Source organism: Diorhabda sublineata, chromosome 6, assembly GCF_026230105.1.
Source record: "Diorhabda sublineata isolate icDioSubl1.1 chromosome 6, icDioSubl1.1, whole genome shotgun sequence".
In the NCBI taxonomy this organism is placed as follows: domain Eukaryota; kingdom Metazoa; phylum Arthropoda; class Insecta; order Coleoptera; family Chrysomelidae; genus Diorhabda; species Diorhabda sublineata.
The window spans coordinates 21,485,732-21,512,049 of record NC_079479.1 but is presented as its reverse complement, the minus strand read 5'-3'; the positions used below and the strand labels follow the sequence as shown (position 1 = coordinate 21,512,049).

Genomic DNA, 26,318 nt, shown 5'->3' with positions numbered 1-26,318 from the left:
AGTTACAATGAATTCAGACCATTATGTGTAGATGATAGATGTCTTGTTCATGTCTTAAATGCAAAACTTTAATGGCTTTAATCCGGGAGAGGTGACATAAATTTGTTACTTCAACAAAGTCCCAATTTAACACCTATGGGCTTTTCCTTGTGGGGTTATGTTAAATTTGAAGTTTACGCTAACAAACAGACTTCCCTGGCATAATTAAAAGAAAATATCCGCCATGAAATGGCAAACATCACTGAGAATATCTGCCGAGCTATTAATTCGCTTCAAATTCAGCTATATGGTACCTCTAGACCAGTCCCACACTAAAATACCACCAGAAAACAGAAATTTGAGATTGCCATCCAGTAAAGTAAGGTCATTAGTAAATTCCAAAACGTGCACGTAATCTCAAGCCCACAATGTTATTGATAATGCCAGGACTACTAGTTTATATCATTCTATCACAAATTTGGGAAATGACACCACATCTTTTAATATGGGTAGCATAAGAGGAGACCACCAAGATTCTGATTACTGAGAAAAATCATATCTAACCAACATTTATTCAATAAACTCCTTACTTTTTCTAAAATTGTGAATGTGATTTTTCTTTTGAGACACCTTGTATATATTTGATTTAACTTTTATTAACACTGTCAGAGGATTGATTAATGTTATAAAGTTCAGTGCCTCCTTTGAGATATCAATTTGAAAATTTGTGTGATTGTATGTAGCCATTATTGGTATTCACAACTTAAAATTATTTAATTTTCCAGGGTGTGCCAGAATGCTGTTTCATATAAAAGTTACGTTATTTTAATGAAACACCCAATATTTTCTCGTTTTTTTTTTTAATGAATCACTTTGTATTTTATGGGAGTAAAATTACATTGGTCAACAAAATTTAAACTTATTTTTGTCACACGAATGTATTATGGCCACCAATCAATAATATGTAAATAGAAAAAAATTGTCTTTGGAATATTTTTATAAAAAGTACAAAAATCGTTAATACTTAGAAATCTTAATGTTCAATAAATAGCTATGATTTTCGTGAATGTTTGGCTTCTACTAGGTCCTTTTTAAGTATCTAATCTGCTAGCATTCCTAGACTTTTTCTTCCTTGCTAGAGCTTTTCTATTAAGGAAATGTCATGATGAAGTCTTTCGCATTGTGCATCACACACAGCGCCCAAATTATCGTGGAAGAAACCCAGATGAGAGTGCAGGATATGTATTTTATATTTTAATTCTTTGTAATTTTCCGCTTTATGGATCATTCAGCTTTCCTTCAAATTTTTTATCCTCCATTAGTTTCCGTTTTTGTGGACCAATAAATATTCCCTCTTTAATTTTTGCCTCGCTGAGTTTGGGAAATTTCTCTTTCAGGTATAAGAATCTACTGCCACATTTAGGCATAGCTTTTACAAAATTTTTCATCGGGCCAAGTTTCTGTCTGGAGTAAATGATCCACGCTTGGGCCATACTTTCTTTGTTTAGTGAATTTTTCTATCTCTGCTGTCCTATTTGCAAATGAAACAGCAATATTTTATGTAACCGAGCAAAAGAGCAATGACTTTGAAATCTTCACAAATTTTCAAAACATGTTCACTGTATTTAATTTTTTCAAGAAGGAACTTCATGTTCTTGTAAGTCTTTTTCATATAAGAACCAAGGGCAACCGGCACTGAAGGCATTTGCTTCTGTTGTATTGCAACACTGCTTTCAAGCTAGTTTTTGAGGAGTCAATGAACAATTGCCAGTGACTTATATTCAAAATTTAATAAATTCATCACCGCAGGAATGTTATTACAATAGAATAAATCATCTGCTTTAGAGAAGTGAGGTTTCATTTCATCGTCACGATGTCGGAAATAAGAAACACTATCATCCGAAGGTCAGAGGCGGCTTATGTCCAATGGCTAACAATCCGTAACTTTTACAGGAACAACCTGAACAATCTAATAATTGCAAAAATGAATTTTTATTTCGATTTTTTAATAAAAGGGTTTCCTTTGTTTAACTCAATGAAATTTATCGTTTAGGAGGTATGTAGATTTTTAAATCATTTTACATGCCAAGGAAGCTGTTCGCCATCAAGAGACATTCTGAAGAACGTTATCATAAACTGTAATTTATAGGAGGTATTAAAACACAGCCTTTACCAAGTTATAAAATTCCATTTTAGCTGGACAGGGCCGGCCTACGGACCCATTTCGCGAATTTGTTCCTAACATTATTGAATTATAATCTAATTTCATTTTCTTCTTCCTTGTCAAATATTTGACATAGTGCCCTAACCTTATCATTAAATTAGTTCTTCTCGAGGATCTCTGTTTTTAATTGTGCTCTCCTGAAGGACTGATACTGGGGTTCCAAACCCAATCGCTCGTTGAGCTAGCATTGCAAGTAGTACCCTAAATCAAGGGTAATCTAATCACTACAACTCGGCACGTATTGATGAAATGATTGATATGATATTGGTATGTTAAGTTCAGTTAATTTTGAAAAGTTTGAAAGATTAAAAACTTCTGTGACAGTAGAAATTGGTATTAATGTTTTGCTGGCAGTTACTGAAAATCCACACACAAATGCCAGGAGTATTTTCAGCAACAAACTGAGCTACACGAATTAACTAAAATTGATTTTGAAAACAGACTAGCATTTTGTTGGTGGGCTTTTCGAACACACAGTAAAAATAGATGGCGAAGCTGGATTTTGTAGGTTGCAGACTTTCAGGAAAACGTTTATGGTAATTCTTGCCGAAAGTAAGGAGTTTTTATTGCATTCTCCCAATATCCAAATCATATCAATCATTTCATCACTAGTGAAATTCATTAATGACCTCGTACAAATTTTACAAAACACCAAAAAGTGTACCAAACCGCCAAATCAAAAAACAACAATGTAGGGGATTATATCTTTTCAAATTTTTCAAATAACTAGTTTCGTTTCTTTTTCACTTAGTTATCGTTTTTCGTTTTTTCCCATCTCTATTCTTTCAACTTCAACTAAGTATACAAGAAGTTTTTTGTGCCAGCTGACAACATCACGACGACCCCATTTTTAAGAGGGTTCATATAATATAATGATTAGTCGAAAAGCGCGCGAGAGTTAGTAGCTCAATTGACGTGAGCGTTGACTGTTCAAGATATTCTGTGAATCTGAAAGACGTACGGTTTCAAGACGTATTATTTTGTTTAAAGACTTAAAAGATGTAAAGATGACGTATAGCTGAAATCTCCGACTTGGACGTGTGGATGAACCATTATTTTATTTCGTTACGTGTATATTTCCATCGTTACTTTTTTTGTTTTAAACCTTATATACTTTTCATCGAACCTACTGGTTTTAAATAATACCCTAGACAAAACGAACTAAATTAGAACACTACAATCATGTATCTACTGTCCTGTCATTGTCAGTTTTTGACCGATGCATTATAGCCAACTTACAATAAGGTACTTCCTTTTTTTAAAACACATTTATTTTTTGATGATTTTATAAGTTCTTGATCTGAAATAATGTCAAAAATAAAATATTTAATCAAAAATATAATATGTAAATATTCTATTGAAAATAGCAAACATTTCAAATTTTTAACTACATAAGAGAACGATTCTCATTGGTTTTAAGTTGTGACGTCATAGGTTTATTGAAAGCATTGAGAACTTGTCTGCTTGATGATCACGAGGTTATCGTTGTCAGCAACGTAGCGTGTGCAGTTATAATACAGTTTTTATTTATTAGTTCCGTATAAATAAAACATTTTTCTATACATAAGAATAAAGTGAATAAACCTTTTATAGGGCAAGTTCTTACATTATTATATTATCATGCTAAAAATTAAAATAATAATTAACTTGATTACTATGAAATATTAAATTAAGTTAAATTTGAATATTACTTTAATTACATTAAAATGATCCTGGCAACAAAAATATTTACATCTCGCTGGATTGTCAAAACGACCGACCTTTCAAACCATTTTAGTTGTATATTCTTGGCATCATAAAAAAAACTTGTGTTTTACTCGTAGGATTTTTACATCCTGGCACAAAACACGATTTACATACCATTTTTCAGATTAATCAAAGTTTAATAATAACGGTTATTTTAGAATAACCGAGAGAATAACTGTCGTATTTACTTTATATCATATGTTCATTGTTTATTTTATATCTATGACGTCACACAATATGGCGACTTTACTGAAATGCTTAAACTACCTACAAAATTTTGGAATTTTCAATAATTTTTCTCTCTATAAATATTTATAAAAGAATTAAAGTTGTATATAAACTATCCAAAACTATTTTTTTTTCGAATCATGCAAGTACCCTATTAGTTGTTAAATGATTAGATATAGGTACACAATCATTGTTCTGTGCAGAAAAATAAAAATAACTCTAGAACAAATCATTTTAGGTACTGGAAATGTTTAATAAAAAAAACATGTTGGTAGTAGTTTTCCATACCCACAATAAATTAGAGTGATTCATTTGAAAAAACCGAGAAAATAATGTATTCATATTTTAATTCACACTGCATCAGATTTGGTGAATATTAACGGACAAGGGCCTATCCAGGGTCTTGACAAAGGGGGGGTATCATTAGTCTAAGGACGAGTCCTCCCCCAAAGACATGGCATTTTAAGCCTTTTACCCACAAAATATATGTTAATTACGTTGTTATTGATAGCATATTGATAAATTTCACGCAATTTTTATTTTAAACCTCAATTTCTCATCGACTTTGAAGCAAAAGACCAAGTTAATTAATCAGGGTTTAAGGGGGGTCATGACTCCCATGACCTCCACCTGGATCCGCGCTTGTTAACGGAATAGATAAAATTTCCAGAATATTTACTACTATTCGAATGCTTTGGCCACCAGAAATTTTTATTCTTGTATTTCTCTTACATTGTACAGAGTATTGAACATTGATTATAACTTTTTAAATACCGCGTAGAACACATAACATCCTAATATTATAGTAATGGAGAAGTCAAGGTGATTTCAAATATGCAATGATGGCAATAATCACTCAAATCTCAAAGGACAAAGGACTAATAAATCATCCTGTTTAGATACATTATTTTGACACCACATTTGATTTAGGCCATTCCACGTATTGAATTAAACAGCCGATTTCCTTAAAAAAATTTTGTTTGCCTATTTAAATAGTTTAAATAAATATTTTCCTTTTTCTTAGAATGAAATTTAATGTGTTGTTATAGGAATTGTTTGAATATGGTTGGTCGAACAGTTTGTTATCGTCATACTATCCTCTATTGATGTCGAGTGCTTCACTAATTGTGTGCTTTTGGGCAGAGGTAAGTTTGCATTTGATCCATAAAAGGTATCGCTAATTATCATTTGTAAACAATCGACCGTGAATAACAAATTTTTAATAGACAATATCGCCAATTTTACCATTTCAATAGGCTTAAATAGCACATTTAATTGCAAATTAAATATTTTATGTGTATTAGTTATTTATATGAATCAAACAATGGGTCGTGGTTATGTTATGTAAAGGTATAATTTCTAGTATGTAATAGAGTGTCGTTAGAAAACGGTAAAAAATTTGGATTTACGCCTTTGGTTTTCATATTTGTGACGAGGTAAGCATTTTTTTATCGAATTTATTGCCCCCTCTCTCATACACTATATTTTTGGAACATTTTCGACCACTTACGAGTGTTGTTTGAAGAGTTTCCGACCTCAACCTGATGATGTCATTGCGTCTCACTAAAATTGTAGCCATTTGAGACTCGATATGAAATTTGAATCCACAAAAACGGTTTCATCGACTGGAAAAGTGATGGCGACTATTTTTTTGATAGTCATTACGCATCATTTGGTTAAGCATCTACCTTATTCACCAGATCTAGCTTCCAGTAACTTTCTCCTGTTTCCTAACTGAAGATTCAAGGAGAGATTTTTATTAGAGAAGGACGTTATTGTATACATAGACGCATATTTCGAAGAGAAAGACGGCAAATATTAATAAGATTAAAGCATACGATGGAGAAGGTAATCATGCAAACAATTAAGATATTATGAAAAAACTTGTCAGAGAACCCTCATAAAGTTAGTTGTGTAGTTAGGAATGGACGAAGTGTGTCTTTGCCCACGTGTACTGAATATTGAGTTCATCACATCTTTCCTTCTTATGGAAAGAAATTTTCTTACAAAAATGTGTCCAGAATTATTGAATCTTAATATTGTTATTTACGAGGGCCGTTTTTTTTTCAACTTTCGATCGCTCCGTGCAGACGCTACGCGGGCAGAAGAAAGCGGGCATGTGCTGTAGGCGACTGCGAAACTCTCGCACAACACACTCCGCCATTGTTGACATTCAGGAGTTAGTCGGCGTTGTACTATAGCCACCTAAACATGTCCGCCATTATTGATGCTCCCGCCAAGTGTTAATTGCGAAGTTTGATTCGTTTTATTCAGGCTAAAGGTCATAGTGCTCCAGAAATTCATCAGAGAATGAGTCGTGTGTATGGGGAAAAATTCATGGTGTTGTGCGTGAATGGTGTCGAAAGTTAAAAGATGGCCGTAATAATGTGCATGAGGAAGGGAGCCGAGGACACAAATCTGTCGTTTCAGATGACCTGGTTCAACGAGTTGTCAGAATGGTTAAATAAAACCGAAGATTCACCATTACAGCTTTGTCCACGGAATTTCCAGAAGTTTCGAGATTTGTTTTGCACTCTATTATTACTGAACGGTTAGGCTACATTGGCTGCAACTTTCTTCGAAGAGAGTATTTAAAAGCTTGTTCGCAGATATGATAAATGTCTCAATCACAGAGCGTAATCACCACCTGGCCTAGCAATCGAATCCATATTTCACGAATATCAATGAACGTTGCAGACAGAGCTATGCCAAAAAGCTGGCAATAGTTAGAAAAATCGGATAGTCTTATTGAAAATAGGTAGTAGGTTTTTTCGAAAAACATAATGGCGGATCCAATATGGCGTCAAAAAAAGGACGAAATTAATTGTTAGCAGTAAAAATTGGTTATATAAAATATACTAACAAACAAATGAAATAGCACATATTAAAATTTAGATTTCATTCTGAATTATGTTTACAAAAGAGATAAAAAACTCTACTTAAGCTAACAACATTAGCTGTCTCTTTCACAGTTTTCATCGTTGGATTCCAAACAATCCGTTTCATTCTCACTGTCTGTATTCAAATTGTAGTTCATCTTCATCAGTGCATCTACGGCAACGTTTCTTAACGGCAGGTCCGGCAAAGCATGTCAAGCTCTCCACGAATAGTTTCAAATTCTTCGTGAATTGCAGTTCGGAGGAGGACCCCACAGGAAAAAAACACAGGTTTTCTGTCACCTGACCTTGTGGGCGCCTAAACGATTCCTCGTCTGCCCATCCATTTTCCAAAATGAGGTACTCCCACACATATAAAACGTAGTGTGGCGAAGCTTCATCCTGCATGAAATGACGGATATTCGCGAGTTTTGGATCGTTGTCTATTTGTCCACGTAAATCTTCGAGCATTTCCAGATAACTTTGACCCGTCACGTGACCCTCAAAAAAGTACGGACCCACGAGACCTCCTAACCTAACCTCCCGCATGAATACGTGTCAGCACACACCCTTTCGTTCAAGAAGAATAATTTCAATATAGAAACTCACCAGTATAAGTGAGCTACTTCTTACAAATCCAAATCAGAAGATAAACTTGTTGCAACCAATATTCACAATGAGTGGCTTGTTCCAACATTTTATCATTTTCTTTAATTGTATGATTAACTACCTTTTCCCAGTTTTAAGGCTTTACATTATTTACAGCCTCCAAAAATAACTACTCTACATCACTCATTTAAAAGAATTTTTTTTCTTGTAAATTGCCTCATCCGACCACAAAATGTAATGTTGGTACATTTTTGACCTCAAGTATTTTATTGAAGAGGGATTGTAGTTCATCATACAGTGTGTCGCCTCCATATTTGATCATTTCGTTTGTTATTTCGACGATGCCTGGGGCTTTTCTGTTCTTTATCTTGGCTATCATTTGTTGTATTTTATGCAGGGAGAAAATCCTATTTTGTATTTCATTGATGTTTTCATCTTCGTTGGGTAATTCCTGTGCTGATACGTTAGCTTGTGTTGAACTATAAAGTTTTTCAAAATGTCTTTCCCATTCGTCTGCCGTGATTTTTGTATTTTGTATGTATTCGTTTATTGGTTTTCTCCTATCCTTCAGAAGATTCCACATTTTTTTCTGTCATGTTCCATATCATTCGAAAACTTCTCCCAGTGATCTCTTTTAATTTTTCAAATATTTTCATTGCCTCTATTTCTTACAGCTTTATAGTCATTATACGTTGTTGTATTGGATCTGTATTGCAGGTACGATTTTCTTTTCTCTTCGGCTAGGATCTTAACTTCTTGTCTAAACCAAGGTTTTGTATTTGCTCTTCCCCCTCTTTTATAGTCCTTCTTCTGCTGCTTGTAGTATATTAGTTCTTAGTTTTGTCCATGCTGCTTCGATGTCATCTGTCTCTTGGATATTATTAGCAGCAATTTTCTCCCTGAGCCTTTGTTGATAAATGTTTTTTGTCGACTCGTCTGATAGGGATTCTATATTCAATTTGCTTACTTCTTCGATAGGTTTGTTACAAGAACGTTGAATGGTTGTTCGCATTTTTGCCATTACAAGCTGGTCGTTTGTTCCTGCATTTGCAGAAGTTAGAGATCTAGTGTCCTGTATTCTTGTCGGATAGATATTTTTATTTGTAATTACGTAATCTATAGTTGATTTATGTCCTCGTGTATTTTCGAATGTATATTTATGTTGTGGTTATGTGGGTAGAAGGTGTTATTAATTCTTAGTTCATTGTCTATGCATAGCTGCATCATTTTTTCACCACTCTCATTGATTGTTTCTTCGTTAAATCGATTTTTGATTCCGGGAATAAGTTCATCGCTAATTCTTGCATTGAAATTCCCTAAGATTATTATTTCGTCATGATTGGGTATACTGTCTAAGACTGTTTGCAATGTCTGATAGAATATGTCTTTATCCGCCTGTGTTTTGCTGCTGTCGGGTGCGTAGATACTTATTATATGCGTCTTGATTTTTGTAGGTTGATCGTCGCCTGAAGTATTCTGTCGTTGACGTATATTATATTGCTGATTTGGTTTTCGTAGCTTTGGTGTGGCAGTAAGCCAACTCTTGATGTTGCTCTTTCATTTTTATTCTTGCCGCTGTATATTAGAATGTAGTTTCCATATTTGCTGTTGCCTTTGCCCTTCTTTTTAGCCTCCGAAAGGGCGCATATATCTAATTTGTGTCTTTTTATTTCGAGTCAAATTTCTTGGTCTTTATTATTAAATGATGTTGCATTCCAGCATCCAATTCTAAGTAAAGTGGTTTTCCTTTTGCGCTTAATCCTTTTTCTCACCAGTTTGTCATTATTTGATCCAGTCACATCCGAGGCTAAACCGTTGGATCTCTGAGCACTTTGTTTTTTTTTTTACCCAAGCAGGTCGCTAGCCTCACTTGGAACCCTCCTCTTTTACCCGGGCTTGGGACAGGCTATGAAACCACTGAGCTAATCAGTCCACCCAGCGATATCACAGGCAGAGTTGCAACAGAACCCGTTTTTAAGAATTTCTGCTACATCTTCCACACTGTTGAACGATTTGGTAGCGGCGAGTTCGGAAATTGTACCGACTGTAAATATCCTTTAGTACTTGAGGCAGTTTGTACACTGACCATTCCTAATGGGAATCAACCTTTTAGTTAAGTGAATCAAAGTGACCCTTATTAATGAATACGCACTCGAATCCCATTAACTACTCGAACCCCATTAACGTATCATCCCCAATTACTTATTTTTATTTTGTGATTCTAAACGACCATAAATATCCTTATCTACTAATTTTATAAATATAGTTATCATTGAATGCGATAAGATTTAGTATTTAAGGCAGCTTGTACACTGAAACTGGGTTCTTCATAGTTTGATGTTCGTCGAGATCGCTAGTCAGATTATTCAAACCACTTCATTTATTCAGTTTTTTGCTTAATAAATAGTTTTTTTTGTAAATTGAGTTATTTAACTCACGGTAGAATACGTTGGTTAAGTAAATTTAATACTCTTGACGTTCATATTCTTATAAATAATTCAAATCGCGCTTCAATAACTCTAAACTTTCGTTTATTGGGAAATGTTACAGGTATTCCATCTTCCTGGAATACGTTGGGATCGCCCGCAGTTTCTTTCAAAGTCATTTCTTGCCTTTGTTACTTTCAATATAATCAGGTGAGTTGAATTTCAATAATATTTACATAAATGAATCAATGTATTAGCGATTCATTCATATTTTAAGTCAAATTAAAAAAAAACAACAGAAATGATAGTTTTTAACGATGACAACCACTTTTTAAAAACCAAAATAAAAAACAAATTGGGGAACTAAGCAAAATTATTTAACGAAATATGCATAGGTTAAGAAGCCGAATGCTAATATAAAAGTTTTGATTTACCTGTAGAAGTAGTATACAAGGTGGGGCAAAAGTAATCGTCCTATTGGAAAACTTTTTTTTAAAAATAATTTGACAGCTCACAACTAATTACTGACCGTGAACCGGAAACCCTATTAAAAGTACCCTACCTGAAGATTATAGAAAAAATAATTTAGTGCTCAATTAGTGCTGCCTGTATAAGCAAACAGATTTTTCGAAAAATATTTTTTCCGTTTTTAACTAGAGTAAAACTTTAAAATCGGTATGGGTGAAATCGAAAAAAATTCTCTAATGAGTGCTCTATTAATGCTGCCGGAAAAGTCAGGAAATATTTTGGAAAAATAACTTTTCTAATTTTCTTTATTTTTTATATCATTCCGTGCTAATATAGCGACGCAAGCAGTATTATGGGTCTAGAATATGAACCGATAGAATCGACAGACGTCACTATTTAGTGCTCAATTAATGTTGCCGTTGTAGCCAAGGATTTTCGAAAAATAATTTTTTGAACTCAACTACTGCTAAAATAACATCAGCAGTCTTAAGTGCTGGAACGAGACTCTAAAATGGGTATTAGTGGAATTGAAAGACGTCACTATTTAGTGCTACCAGTATAGCGAAAGATTTTCGTAACAAAAAATTTATTTTCATTTTTGTCAAATCAACTGCTGCTAATATGACGACGCAAACACTCTGGATGTAAACCCAAAAATCGATACTAGTCGAATTGAAAATCGCCACTCTAGTGCTCAATTAGTGCCGCTGCAATGGATACAGTTTTTTGAGTTTTAACAATGTTATCCTGAGTGCAAAATCGATTTTTATGAAAAATGATTCTAATTAAAAACCATTCATTTAATTCTTTATATATTTTTTCATTCGCGATATCTCATGAGCGTTTGTTGAAAAAATAAAAAAAAAATCTACAAAAATCCTTGGCCACAACTAAGTGGGCACCAAATATACACGTTTATTAATTCTAACCGTTCAGAATCTAAAGTATATTTATCGGAGGAAAGTGGTGAACCAAAACATATTCACGCCTAGTGCTCGTGATAAGGGTTGAAAACGCCAAAGTGACCATGTAACAGGACCGCACTTCGTACTTCAGAAATTATTTGCAGTTTCATATAGCAGATTAATAATATAAATTATAAATAATTATGCACAATTGTTGCAAAAATATACAATGTGAACGTGAATACAACGGAATATAAAGTGAAGGACTAAAATATGGAACACATTCATTTGAAAATAGCATCTTATTGCTAACCAAGAATGCTTGTCTTGTGGATTGTTTGGAAGAGTCCACCCAAACCTTATCCTTAGTATATCCAGCGTTTATCCATGTTTCATCCAGGTAGTAAATTCTTCGATTTTCTTCACGAAATTTCTTAATTTTTCTAAGGTTCTAAGGTTGCCCCCACACAATTATTTCTGCTTTTTCTAATAATAAACTGCTCCTTCCTCGTTTTTTGTATTGAAATTCTATTTCATTCAATAAATTATGAAATGTTGATTTTTCAAAATCTGGTATTAAATGAGCACTAAATTTTGATCTATAAAACCAGTAATTATGACTACTCGTCCTTTCTAGCTTTACAGATAAGTAATTCACATTTATTATTTTTGCAGTATTTAGTAACCAATTTTATTTGGGAATTCCAAGGGATTAATTTTTTGTGTAATGTCGTTGTTTATCTATACTTTTAAATAATTCACTGATTCTGAAAATTAAATATTTTAATGCGGACCTGAACAAGTTGTTTACTATGCACTTCACAGTGGGGTGTCTGATTTCTTTTTGTAAAGATATGATTTTCGCTATTCAATGACCGGCTTTATAACTTTTAATAAATATCATCAAAATTTTTCTTTGTTTCAATTTTTGAAATTAAAAAATTTAAAATTTAATAAATACCTTCATAACAGCTGTTTAATTGAGTCGGTTTATTGATTTATTTGTTGAATTTATTAATATAAACGTGGAAAAATTTATTCTCGATTTAACTCGATTTATTTTTCTTTCTTTCAGTTACAGTCTTTTATTTGCCGAATTTGTGACAACTCAACTTGCCGAACCACCTACAGATGATCCTGGATTTTATCATCATCTATTTAATGGTTGCTACGCTGTGCTAATGTTCATTGTAGTTATTTTCTTCCTTATTTATGGGGTCGAAGTTTATTTTAAAGTAAGACATTTATATATATATATATATATATATATATATATATATATACATATATATATATATATATATATATATATATATATATATATATATATATATATATATATATATATCGTTTTCTTATTGGGGACGTGGCAATGAAACTCCAAAGTAGACTTTAATATAATAATAATAAATATATATAATGAAATAAGTTATATAATAAGCGGAAGCGCGCGAGTGGCAGTTTGCTCTGAAGACGTAAGCACCTTGTTCTTTTCAACTGTTTTTTGACATAAGCTTTTCGTCTCACCTATTTCATTATAAATAATAATGCAGACAAAATGAACCAAATTAGAACCCCACAATATAATTCTCGAAATATATTTGCGCGTACTTTGTGAGATTCTTACTAAAATTTTAACCATTTTAGACCCTCAGATTCTCTTTGACAATTTTATAAATGAGTTGTTTGAGGCTTTCTTAGAAAATGGAAAAAATTGAGTTTCAGGCTATCGTTTGTTTTTGAGAGACAATACGCCCAAGCAAAGGAAATATGACTTAGACACTATGAACGGAGACTCTGCACCATCATTAATGCCTGGTTCACACGGGCCGAGTAGAGTGGGCGAACTACTTGGTCAAGTTGTTGTTCTAACACGCCCCAGTACATGATCGAATATTCAAACGTATCACATTTCAGGCCGTGGTTGTTGGCAAACAGCTTAAGGTTTATTGCTGTGAGTTTATAGAAGAATTTAAGCTAGAAACAGTTTAAAAAAACCTATGAGGTTACATTAGAAGAAATATATGAAGTTTTAGGAAAGGATATTTACAAAGAATCTAGAGAGGTTGAAAAAAAGGGACACCTTTGGGGAGTTTCCTCTTTTGCTATGAAACCTCGCCATAGAGGCTCACAGTAAGATTTACTTGATTCTTGCTGTATCGCTATCTAACTCAATTATAATAATATTTGGTATCGTTTAAATATTGTATTACATTTCACTGATTTCTAACTCGTATTGAAAATGAATCTTCAATTTGGAAGGAAAACTGCACAACTTTGAACAATAAGTGCAAATATACCAATAGTATCAAATGAAACTGAAGAAAAAAGAAATCCGACGGTCGCTTATTGGCATACTAATCCAATTCAGATTGCTGCATATATATTGGGAAAGGGGTGAAATTGCATGAGAAGTTGGTGGGTTTTCGAATGATGATTGTGAGTATGTCTACGGCATTTTTGCAAACTTTTGGGAAAAAAATGGTATATTACTTTGAAATGTATGAAGGGAGTGCAAAAGTCAAAAATGTTACAAAAATATTTGCAATAACTCCGAATGATATTTACAAACTTAAAATTAAGACCATTCGAAGAAAACCTTCAATTAATAATGCTAAGAATATCAGTATCTTTTCTAACATGCACAATCATTTTATATTGAATTGGTTAATGACGTGAAGATTTGTTTTTTCAAAATCTATGTATAAATTACACTAAGTTTATTTGAATCAGTTTTTTATTAATACAGTTATCATTATGTGCAATTTCTGAAAACAGGCGTTTTTTGTAGTTATTTTCTGTTCGTAAAACTTTGGCATATTTATAATCCATAGATAACATGTTTGGCCAACGAGCATTTGTCAGGGTATAATTTGCTGTCACTTTTTTCATAGGTTATCAGATTATTCTATAAAAACTCAACGACATTCATAATGGCGTAACCTTTCAAAATTCAACAACATTCGTAACAACCTAAGTTAACATAACTTTCGATTGGATGGATTTTAATCAATAAACTTAATAAAATGTGTAAAATTTTAATAATAATAATAACTAAATATTGTACAAATGATTGAAAAAAATTTTCGGATACGAGTTTTTTTCGTTTATTTCTTGCCTTTTCTGAGAAAATTTACCAAGGTGATTATAATATGTTTTACACCATCAGAAAGTAGGGAACAAAAACTCGCCAACTTTCCAAAAAAAAATCTGATATTATGACGGAAGAATTTTTGATCGAACATTAGAGTGCTTTTTCAATATTATGTCAAAATATAGTGAAAAAATGAATATTTCAAATTAAATAAATTACAGTATATTTGCGACATAAAAAGGTAAGTATATCCACCAAATTTCGTGAAAATTGTTAGAGATACAAATAAAAATCCAAAGACTTGGTTTTTTCAATTTTTCATATAAATTTTGAGGTTAAGTGGAAAAATTGTGATACAAAAGTTGTCGGTCGTTTTATCACTAATATTTTTGTTATTTCACTTTTTCCCATAGGACATATAGTTTTGCCGGAAATCGGGATAAACCGTTTTATACTCTTAAAAACTCGCCCTCTTCCCTCTTCCAGTTCCTCCTTTTCCAATTGGCTTCATCCTACATTATTTTTTTTTGTTTCAAAATCTATCGACCCCGGCCTATATGAAAAAGAAATATCTGGTTTATTTGATAGGTTGCAAGTTTTTCATTCTCTTGAGGAATCACGCCTCCACGGTTATTCTGTAGTGGCTATCTGTCGAAAATTACAGTTTCCATTCTGAATTATTGGCAGCCTTGCTTGTGTTATGTGTTATGTGCTGTGATCTTGATTATGTTATCTTACTTCACGCGTTCTGATTTGCTTGTATTTCAAATTCATTTCTCTAGTAATTAAAACTCGGTAAAATCATAAATCCTGACGTTCTGAGTCTGTTTAAATTAGAACTTAAAATTTACACATTAAAAAACTTCGTATAATGAGCGAAAATGAGCAGCTGTTACTTGAACATCCATGTTTCCAAGTTAGGGTACTTTAGTTTCTCGCGAGTTTGTACGGATGTGTGGACAATGCTTTAAATCTGCCCTTTAATAAAAATCCTGCAAAGGGTGTTCGATATCCGCGATTATGAAGGGATATACATTCCTGCACCTGTGACGTAGGGATATTTAAAATATGTATCTATTATTTTCACTTATCGATCCCTTTTGATGTCTTTTTTCCACACGATTCTTCCTCCAAATTTTAAACCCTTCTAACATAACCGAACAGCACCGGCTTCACGGTCCAAGTTGTGAGCGAGCTCGTAAGAGTAGAACTATTTGAAAAGGAGAGGGGAAAGTTAAGAGTTGTTTCCAGTTGGCTAGACCGATACAGAATGAATTAAAACAGCACTAACAGGTGTCGAAGGGTTGTCGATGGCCGCCATGAAAAAGAGCGCCACCGTCGAATACCATTCGACGGTCTCGCCAACGTCTTAAATTTCAGTTTAGTGTAATGGATAATTCAAACTGTATATAATTTCTAGGTTCGCGGAGGTTTCGTTGCAAAACCTTTACAGCTTGCCAGCAATTCTTTAGAAACCGAACCTTTGAAGGATGAAGCGTTTGTGAAAACGCAGATTAATTTATCCCAATTACATCAATCACGAATTGGGTTACTGAGCCAAGCGTTAATGTTGATTGTCATATCCGGATTCCTATTCTCGGAAACCCTATCGGAATTTTGGAAAACTAAAGTAAGTATCACTATTTACTTATAAGTTAATGATCTAAAATTTTGTGTTGTGTGTGTTAACCAATCGTCTTGTTGATCGTTCAAAATTCTACTAATCAGTTGATTGTTCCCTATTCAGGTACCGATAAATTCAAGAAATTTACATAACGTCGTATTTCGCGTAGTCGAAATTGGCGTCGCCATATGGTTTCCGGCAGTTTTGTGGAATTGCATGCAACCATCGGAATTATGGATACTAAATCCGCGGAAACTGCTGGCAAGTAAACTCGATCAGACGAAAAATGACAACGTTTTAGAACAGAACGTAAAATCCGAAGTAGACGATGAAGCGTTTTTGGATAGAAGAGAATGTTGGATATGTTATGACGCAGATAAACAGGAACCGCTTATACAACCTTGCGATTGCACCGGAGATGTTTCTAGCGTCCATCACGAATGTCTCAGAAGGTAAATATCAAAATAATGCTGTGTCATCGGATGAGTGAAATCATTCTTGTAAAAGATGAAAAATACTCGACTTAAAATTTCATTTGTTTATAGTCCAGCAATGCTTGTTTGAAGACTACGATCTAACACAGTTTCAGTTTAGCAAAATTGAGTATTTGGAAATTGTTGGAACACACATTTTTCTTTACAGTAAAGTGCCTTTTAAAAAGGAAAATGAATAAAAGTTAATGTTTAGATCCTTTGTAAAATTAATCAGGGATATTAGCTTGAACATGTGTACATTACTAGGCAAATTGTTAGCTTGCCCAAGAGTTTGAACCTCTCAACAGATCGTCCCATAGTGTAGATGGCCATGCCATGCTTAAAAGGTCAGTTACCACTGGAATTTCGGGGCCTGTTTAAAAAGAACAGTTGTTTGTTAAGAACAGCTGTTTTCATTCATCTTCGCCTTGCGAGCAGACTGCTGAAACTTAATAGCAATTATTTTGGCTTTACTCAGAATGGGTTCTGGTTACCCAAATGAATTGGACCTTGCAGCCATCGCTAATCAGTTATTGTGAGACGTTTTTATAATCCAGGACAATCCTATAGCACACCATTTTAGCCATTACGGAATAAATGACAACTCTGCTATCTGAGCAGATTCAGATTACTGTATTTGTGGCGTCGATTGAGTATCGCGCGTATACATTCCATTACAGTAAATACCTCGACTTGAAAAACTGCAACATGTTTCCCAAACGAGAAAAATTCGCCTATCTTGGAACGTCCTCTGTAGGAGCCTAGTGCTGTCAAGCGAGGTCGCTTTATTATTTAGTAGTTCGAGCTTAGAGTCACCAATCTACTGTTTTGTTTTTATCATTAATACGTACCTCAAGTCCTTATTATTAACGGTCGCAGGTGCCATTTGGTTCGAATGGTCAGTTGATCTATCCTGCAATTTATTGAGGATATTTAGCCTGCATGCTGACTTCATGGTTTCAAATTGTATCGTTAAGTCCAAAGATCTAGTAGGACTTCAAAGGCACTATACGGGGCCGTACATATAAACCTTGTGATATTACTAAGATATGTGACAACTTTGGCGAAAAACCCTAATACAATTGAAAGCCCTTTTATGTAGCCCAGAAGGTGCAGGTAGCATTTTGTATTTTTGTGTCCACGTGCTCTTCACCGAGCAGTTTCACTACTCTAGAGTACTTAAATGTCACTTATCCCAGTACTATACTTAAGAGAGTGCCAATTTGGAGCTTTCTTCAAATTTCTCCGATTTTTTACTAATATTCAGCCCTTCGACTGGCACCACTTTTCATATGGTTTAACGAAGTGGCGGTGACTTTTCCCTAGTAAAGAATAGCTAAATAATCAGCATAAGTCTGGATACAAGCCTGCTTTCTTTAGGTCAACGACACCACAGGGATAGAAATTCCGTCCTTCATTGTTTAATTCGGGGGGGCACTCGGCGTTGAGAGAGCATTCCCCCTATCCATCTTATAAGACGGAGTTCAAGGCCTCGTCTGTCGAGTGCCCGGCGAATTCCATAGGAGTAATTCCAATAGCTTAAGTATTTAATATTTAATAAAAATTCTGCTTGTTGTTTGAGATTTTAACTGGGACATTTTGTTGGCTGTAAATAATTTTAAACGGTAGGTGTAATATCAAAAAATGTTACTATCACTATACATTTGCTTTGTTACATTGAAAGAGATAAATAATTAAATAATTTTCCAGATGGTTAATGGAGAGTTCTTCGTCTAGTAACGAACCTTTAAAATGCAAAGTTTGTAAATACGAGTACGACATCTGTAAAAGCAGTGAAGTAAAATGGGATAAAGGTTTTACGGCTCAACATTGGGGTAGTACCGTTTGTATTGTAACATGTATGTGCCTTGCTGTGGCCGGCGCTTGGATAAGTATCCAGTTATATGCTAATCCATACATCAGAATGGTGAGTGCAAGTCTTGCACTGATGGTAATTTATGTATGTATCAGGTAAGTGCGTTATTTGAAAAATACGATGTAAAAAATACGTCAATGTGGATCTAATATATTCATCAAAAATTTTCTCCGCGACTTTGTATAGAATCGATGTCGAAGTATTTACTTTTTCGTAAAGTAATTCTGATTTTTTTATCAATTTAAAGTCAACTTTACGAGGGTTGCTTTTCAAGTTATTGCACAAAGTGAAAGAGAAGCAAATTCGAATTCTGGAAACCTCACTCCGATTTCGTAGAAAACATTATTTTGAAGGTTTTAAACAGATTATTAAGATGATGAAAATCACTGTCGGCGCATCTTTTGTTTGACATTGGAAAAGACTAAGTCGGGAATGTCAACTAGTGTATTCGACGTACAGAGAAGGAATGGATTACAACGTGGCACAATTGCGCATGCATGTACCGGAAGTAGTAATAAATTAAATTAATGACGTATATTAATATTAAAACTAATGCGGGATATTTGAAAATCATTATTTCTATACCATACTACACAATGCATTTTGAGTTTGTGGGCGTAATCATGAATTTTGGTTCGGGCGGCAGTCGATCATATTAATTTTCTTGACACATCCTGCAAAAATTGATGCTGGTAAACGATGTTTTACCGTTTACAGAAGAGAAGATGATGAAACATTTGTAAAACCATGAAATTATCGATTGATTTGAATCCATGGTATTTGTAAGTAAACTTGTAATTAGAAACAATAGAAAGCGTTCATTAATACTAGCATCAAAATTAAACGGAAAATGTATAGGATTGAAAAAATTTTAATTATAGTAATTATTTCAAAATACTTTCTTTTCTTTATATAGTTATGATAATGATAATATACATAGTATAGTCATATTCGCAGTTTCACTTTGAAATGGGGCTTAGTAAGTTGAAAACTCGTATAGACCTATATTTTCGCGTTCTAAAAGTTGGCTAAAAAGTCTCAAGAGATATCGTGTGGGCATCTTAAGGTCAATGGTTTGAAAAATTAGCATTTTTAAAGATATTTTGCCTCTGATAGTATTACTGCTAACCAAATTCTGTACAAATTTATATAAAAGTTTTTTTATACATCAAAACGTTTTTCAAATAGGGGGTGCAGTAAGAAGATGGTCCCAGAAGTACCATACACTTTTTTCAGCGATGTTCAATAAGTTTGATACCTTTTTCAAAATAAGAAGCTCCTCAAAATAGCCATTAACTGCCGACATCACCTTTTTATTGTTGGAAAATCTTATCTTTAACCAACCTGCAATTCTTTCAAGCCTGGGAACAGAAAATAATACGAGGGGGCTAAATCTGACGAATAGGTAGTAACAATAACGGATTTGTAGCTGGTGCATTGTCTTCTTAGGCAAATGCGGCCTTTTCTTCGCTGAAACGTTTCAATAATATTCGCCGTTGACAGTTTTTACTTTTTCAAGATAGTCAATGAAAATCATCCCAAGCGTATTCCAAAAAACTGAAGCCATGACCTGCCTGCAAATGGAACGGCTTTTGCCTTATTTGTGGGTTCTCCCTTTTCATTCCATTATTTTGATGGTTCTTTTATTTCGGATGTGAAGTTATGAACCCACGTTTTATCAATGGTTATGAAACGGCATAAAAATTCGCCTTTATTTCTGTGAAATATTGCCAAAAACTCGATGGAAACATTTTCACGACGCTTGAGCAACCGCGGTACCCATCTTGCGCACATCTTTCTTATATCCAAATTTTCAGTCAATATGCGATATACCGCACTTTTTGAAATGTCTACTGCTTTGAAAATTTTCTTCAATATTTCTGGAGTAGTCACCTCATTTTGTTGAACACTGCGATGCTGATTTTTACAGGTCGTACGGCCTCGTTTAAACTCTGATATCTAATATTTTACTGTTAATAGAGAAGGTGCAGTTTCATCCAGAGTTGAATCTAGTTCAGATTTTAATTGGTTGGGCTAATGCCTTTCAAATAAAAGTATTGTGTCACATAACAATGACCAAGTTTTTCCATGTTTACAAATTCACTGAAAACGTTCACTATTGATGGCTGCAAAACAAATACTAAACAACTGGCGTCTTCAAACTCGAAACATATATTGTTTAGATTGTGTACTTCCTAATACAGTGGTATTTTCAAGCAACTACCGCTATCTATAGATTAGGCCAGATACTTCTGGTACTATCCCCGTACCAGCAGCTTTTCATTTTCAATAGTATAATGCAATATCGACCGTTAGTCTCTATAATTAATATGTAATAACAATTATTTACTTTATAATATTAGGTACATATAATAAAATTTTTCATTATTTAAATATACAGGGTGGTTATATTAGTGTGATAAAGTTCAGTGCCTCCTTTGTCCTTTGACATATCAATTTGATTATGCAATTGTGCTAAAGAATATTAGAAAACTCATTTTTTGATTTATTATTTGTTCTTAGGTTTTTGGGCCAGAACACATTAAGTGCATACCAGCGTGCCAAAGTTGCTGCCCTGAGTATCGGAAATCATGTCACTACTATCAGTGGTAATGTTAATCATGATTCGGAGGAACCGCAACAGGCACAAGCTACTCTTTAAGAAATTGAGATGTTAAACATTCCAAAATATACTCAAAAAATTCGAGAGTATTAAAGACAAAGCTACAGATTCTGTTTATTCAACGCAAAATTACCAAATTTTGTTATTTGCTTTAGTTTTCGGTGATCATGAAAGTATTACAAATTTATGGAATGAAAGTCATGTGGAATTTTGCCTGAAAACAATTTTGATATCTTTCTTCTTTTGTTTTACGGCATATCAGCTTTTTCTCTATATTTTTGACATATTTCACATGACTTTTCACATTTTGATGCAGTAGTAAACATTTTATTTTCTCGAGAAAGTTTAAAAGTGTAAATAACCGATATTTTCTTACAATTCAAAGATTTTATGTAGCTACTCGCTTTACGTAGTGGTTTGAACCATTTATTAGAAACTTTTGTGATAAAAGTATATGTATTATAGTGTATATTCCTGTTCTAATATATAATTCCTTTTGTTAGAAATATTATTTTACGTTTACTATTATGTTAACTTTTGTTTAAAAAATAAGTTTGAGTACCTGATTTGAAAAAAAGGCGTTTGTTTATATCAATCGGCAACAATTGAAGCGATTATTGTATAAAAGTCGAACATTGAGGGAGATGAGAAAAAATTCAACTTACAGAGTTTTCGACTTATACGGATTCTAGATCAAGAGGTTGAGATTCATTCTAATAAATGTTCAATTAGAGAGGTCGATTAAGGAAAAATTAAAGCAGCATGATTATCTTGAATCAACATTGGTTCAAAAGTTTTCAAAATAAAAATATGGTATTAAAAACAATCAGGCATTTTTTTGCTTTAGATAAGCAAGCCTGAGTGCCCAGGCATCAAAACTAACTGGACTTTGTATCCATCATTCTCCAGCTTATGTAGAATATTTTTGAATTCTAGTATAAACACCAGTTTGGACATTTTGGCTTCTATAGCAGCTCTGTTAGACAGTTTGTCTCTATGGCGCCATCTACATCTTAGAAGATGATGGCGTCTTTCCCAAGAGAAAAAAAACTGCTTATTATAGGGCGTCTTCCATAGAAGCGGAGTTGAGTTGATTGTTCATTAGAACTTTAGAAATGTACTGTAACAATCTTACATGAAAGTTAACAAGTACCACTGCATATTTGTTTATTCTTTGGTGTATTTTTAGGTTTCTATGATAGTTTCCTTATTGGTTATGAGACTTCATAGTAACGTATTTGACTTAAGAATGCCTCAAAAATTGTTATTAATATGAATCTAGATTTTTGAAATTATTTCAATAAATCTCGTTATAAAATGATGCCAATTATCAGAAATAACAATTGTACTTACATTATTTAATTTTTTGGTTTGTTTCATATCAAATAGGCCTAGAAGAAAATTTCCAAAAAGAATTTCTGCCTTTTAAAATCCCATATACATTCTTTCTAATTCAATTTTAATGCTAAAAATAGGCCTCCACTAGTTAGTTTCAGGATGTATCTGGGGCGTCGAGTACGTTATATACAATAATTGTTATAAAAAATTGAATATTTGAATTTTGAGGAAAGATATGGGACCTATGTGCTAAAAACAAAGTATTTCAGCCAATTATTTTGGTGGAAACAATAAAAAATGATTGAAATTATTTTGAAGTTATGTCCGAATGGTTTCACATTTCGAAAATATTATTAGACTGTAGATTACATTGTAATTGTGAAAAATTACTTTTAAAATAGTTTAAACAAAAAATCTTAGAGATTTGCCACTTTATCTGTGCAGAAATGTTAATTGAAGGTGCTACTTTACATAAAATCGAAGCTGTCTCATAGCAGGAAACTTTCTTTAGTAGAATATTTAAATACCTATATAAAGTATTTTAAAAAAGAATTGATAAAACCTTATTAATGGGTAGTATATACATTTTATATTTTTTTAACAATCATATCGTGAGCCATTATCGAGTGTGTCCACCAATAAATTTTTTAAAAATAAAAAAAATTGTTGTCGACTAATTTCTTAAAAATAGCTCTAGATCAAACGATGGCTAGACCTTTATTATTTCTTAAAATTTCTTTGTGTATGTCTCCAACAAAGACCAGTGGTTCTAGAATTTGGATTGTGGTACAGGTAGTAAATTCGTTACAACTACTCTTAACCTAACAGAATATTGTAATGTTTTTCTTATTTATCTAAACTATTTCTAAAGGTGGGGTGAATTCCTAGGTACACACCGTCTCTTACTTCCTTGAATCATTTATACACTTACACTAGACACTATTTATAATAACTAATAACTACATATTTTCCTGAATCATTTCCAAGATCTTTCCAGGATAAATCTTTTACTCAAATAAAAAGTTTCCGATTTTAAATTCATCTTTACATCCAGTTCTCATATTGTCTTATGTGTCTTGGTTTTCACTTTCAATTTCTCTCGAGTCCTGTTCTTCCTCCTCCTAAAACATGAAGATATATTTTTCCGAACAATAATAGAAATCGCAACTGGTTGTTTTTTAATGTTGCTGATTGAAATACTTCTTCCAGCTATTACACTGACTTTTTTTGTTTGTTCTCTTGGGCCGGCGAATTATCTTTCTTCGATTAGGTCAATGACGGAGGCACTGACATTTAATTGGACGTTAGGTACGAGATTTTCATTTGATGGTATTCGCTCCAAGATTTTCACTTTGTTAACTTGTTAATCAGAGTTTTCTTTCTAATTACGCAACATACACTATAACCTGTCAATACGTCACACCCGGAGAACATATTCTATATTACTATTTTTTAAATTTATAATTAAAAAATATGAAATAAACCTATATTTTATAAAATGCAATGGAAAAAAATAAATACCAAAAAAAAAACAATAACAGCAGAAGTGAATTGAATTTAAATATTATTAAATTCACAAACAATGACAATATATCTATACTGGTATATTATTTGGATATACATTAATGAATAAAAAAATGCAAAAACAATTACGGATGGGTGTTCACAATATTGTTATTAACTATTTTTTCTACACTCTATCAAAAAGTGTAATCAATCCAAAGACTATCCTTTTTGTATAAAATATGTGCGTTTAGGCCGCACATATCAAGAAATCGTAGAAAATTTTTTTAACTTATTGCGTACAGCTGTGTAGGCCACCATAACACCATCTCCCAAATCTACACCTCCTATTTTCTCGTTGTAATCCAGGACAACGTTAGGTTTTTCCTGTCTTCTTCTCTTTTCTGTCATTATCCTTTCGTCATTATGAATAGAACTGAGCATCAATACGTCTTTCTTTTCCTCCAACTATAAAAATTATCTAATAGTTAGCTCGTAAACAATAGATGTTTTGGACGTATTGGCCTTCGTTTAGAAATAACTTCATGCCAAATCTAGCTCGTTTCGTTGCTATATATTGTTTCAATATAAATCCCTTTTCCACAATAAAAGATGATATGATGGTGACAAATTATTATTTATGATTGGATAAATTTTGTACTTTTTTCTACGAGATGCTTCAGGATCAAAACTTAGATTGTCTCCAAAGTAAAAAAACTTACACACAATAATTCAAATCTGTTTTCGCTTATAATTTCATAAAAAAAGGTTATTTCAATAATTCTTCTTCTAGAAAAATATAACTCTAAAGTTGGTTGCCCAATTTTCGCTTGTGAAATTAGGACCCTCAAAAATATTTTCATCTCAGCTTCATTTGTATTTTTCTATTTTCTAAGTCTCGAACGTGGTTTCAATTACGGATTATTGGCAAAAAATTAGGCGGCGTACAAATTAGTTTGTTCTGTAATTAATTTTTCTAGATAAAATAAGGAACTTTTTTCAGGGGTGTATTGAATGTTTTTCTGGATGTGCTCTGAAGGGTAATGCTGGTCTTTCTGCATTTGAAGCATCCATTTTTTAGAAACAATGTTATTGGTAGCACCTTCTTCATCAACTTCTTCATCAAACAAAGGTTCAGAGGATGTATACTTAGATGGGAAGAAAGGTTGTCACCAATAAATAAAATACTAGGATTGATCACATATCTAAATAAATTTATTTCGATAATGTCTGATCTAACAAATCCTCTGAGAGATTTGTTACATAGAAATACAGGCTTTATATGCGAAATTCATCACGAAGAAGCTCTGAACAAAATAAAACAAGTTCTCCAAAGCCCTCCAGTATTGAAACTATATGATGTACACATTAAGCGTAGACGCAAGTTCAAAAAACCTTGGCGCTGCTATTCTTCAATAAGCACGACCAATAGTCTATGAAGCAAGACCGTTAACCAAAAAAATATACAATCTGCACCACCGAGATTACAACGCATAATATTTAATCTTGTACCATACGCACCAAAAGTCATATTTTCTCAGTCGAGACTGCGATGCATCTAATCTGAAATGAACAAGAAGAAAATTTGAAACTTGCGTAATACTACCTATGTCATTTGACGCAAAAGAGTAGTTAATTACAGCTACAAAGGAAGATCCACATTCACAATTACTACTTCAGACATTAATACTAGGATTCCCAGAAAAGCTCAGTGAACTTTCCACAGAGCACAACAAATTCTCTACTGGAAGGCACAATATAACGACATCACAAAACTAGATAAAACCTGCTTTTTCTGTTAACAAATACAAGAAGGAAATATTAACGATATAGTGTTAGTTAAAAGGATACCTACACATAAGAATGTCGATTTTCGGTTAATCATTAAACTATTTCAAGGAATTTTAAAAGTTATGAAATATTTAGTAATGGTGACACACTATATTATAAACATCTAAAAACCATATCCTATATGACGACAACTTCATTTTATTCTATTTAAGAAATTAGTAATAGTTTGGAATATATTATGTAGAAGTAAACGTTTGATGCCAAATTTGGATAGTTTCTTAAATCATTTACATTAAATAAATATAGATAGATGAAAATTTTGTTTTTAATATCCACAATCCCATACAGTAATTTTATTAATTGAATATGATTTGTATCTGGTAGATAATGAAACAATTCACTATATCTAATGAAAATAGGAATACCTTGAGTTATGCCCTTGTGCTTTTATTCGTTTCTAGAACCGACAAGTTCATTTCTATACACTAGCAAAAGGGTATAACTCTAGCTTACCCCTAAAGGCTGAGACATTTAC

General features: G+C 33.0%; 1 protein-coding gene across 1 annotated transcript in view; it reads left to right on the top strand.

Annotated features, from left to right (window-relative positions):
- Positions 1–26,114, top strand: part of LOC130445921 (uncharacterized) — a 29,444-nt gene extending 3,330 nt beyond the window's left edge. The window contains exons 4-10 of the mRNA XM_056781822.1: positions 5,227–5,322; positions 10,213–10,298; positions 12,537–12,696; positions 15,976–16,185; positions 16,303–16,631; positions 18,363–18,623; positions 21,052–26,114. Coding sequence (XP_056637800.1) covers positions 5,227–5,322; positions 10,213–10,298; positions 12,537–12,696; positions 15,976–16,185; positions 16,303–16,631; positions 18,363–18,623; positions 21,052–21,190 — 1,281 coding nt within the window. The 3' untranslated portion in view covers positions 21,191–26,114. The remainder of the gene's footprint in view (positions 1–5,226; positions 5,323–10,212; positions 10,299–12,536; positions 12,697–15,975; positions 16,186–16,302; positions 16,632–18,362; positions 18,624–21,051) is intronic.
- The last annotated feature ends 204 nt before the right edge of the window (positions 26,115–26,318 follow it).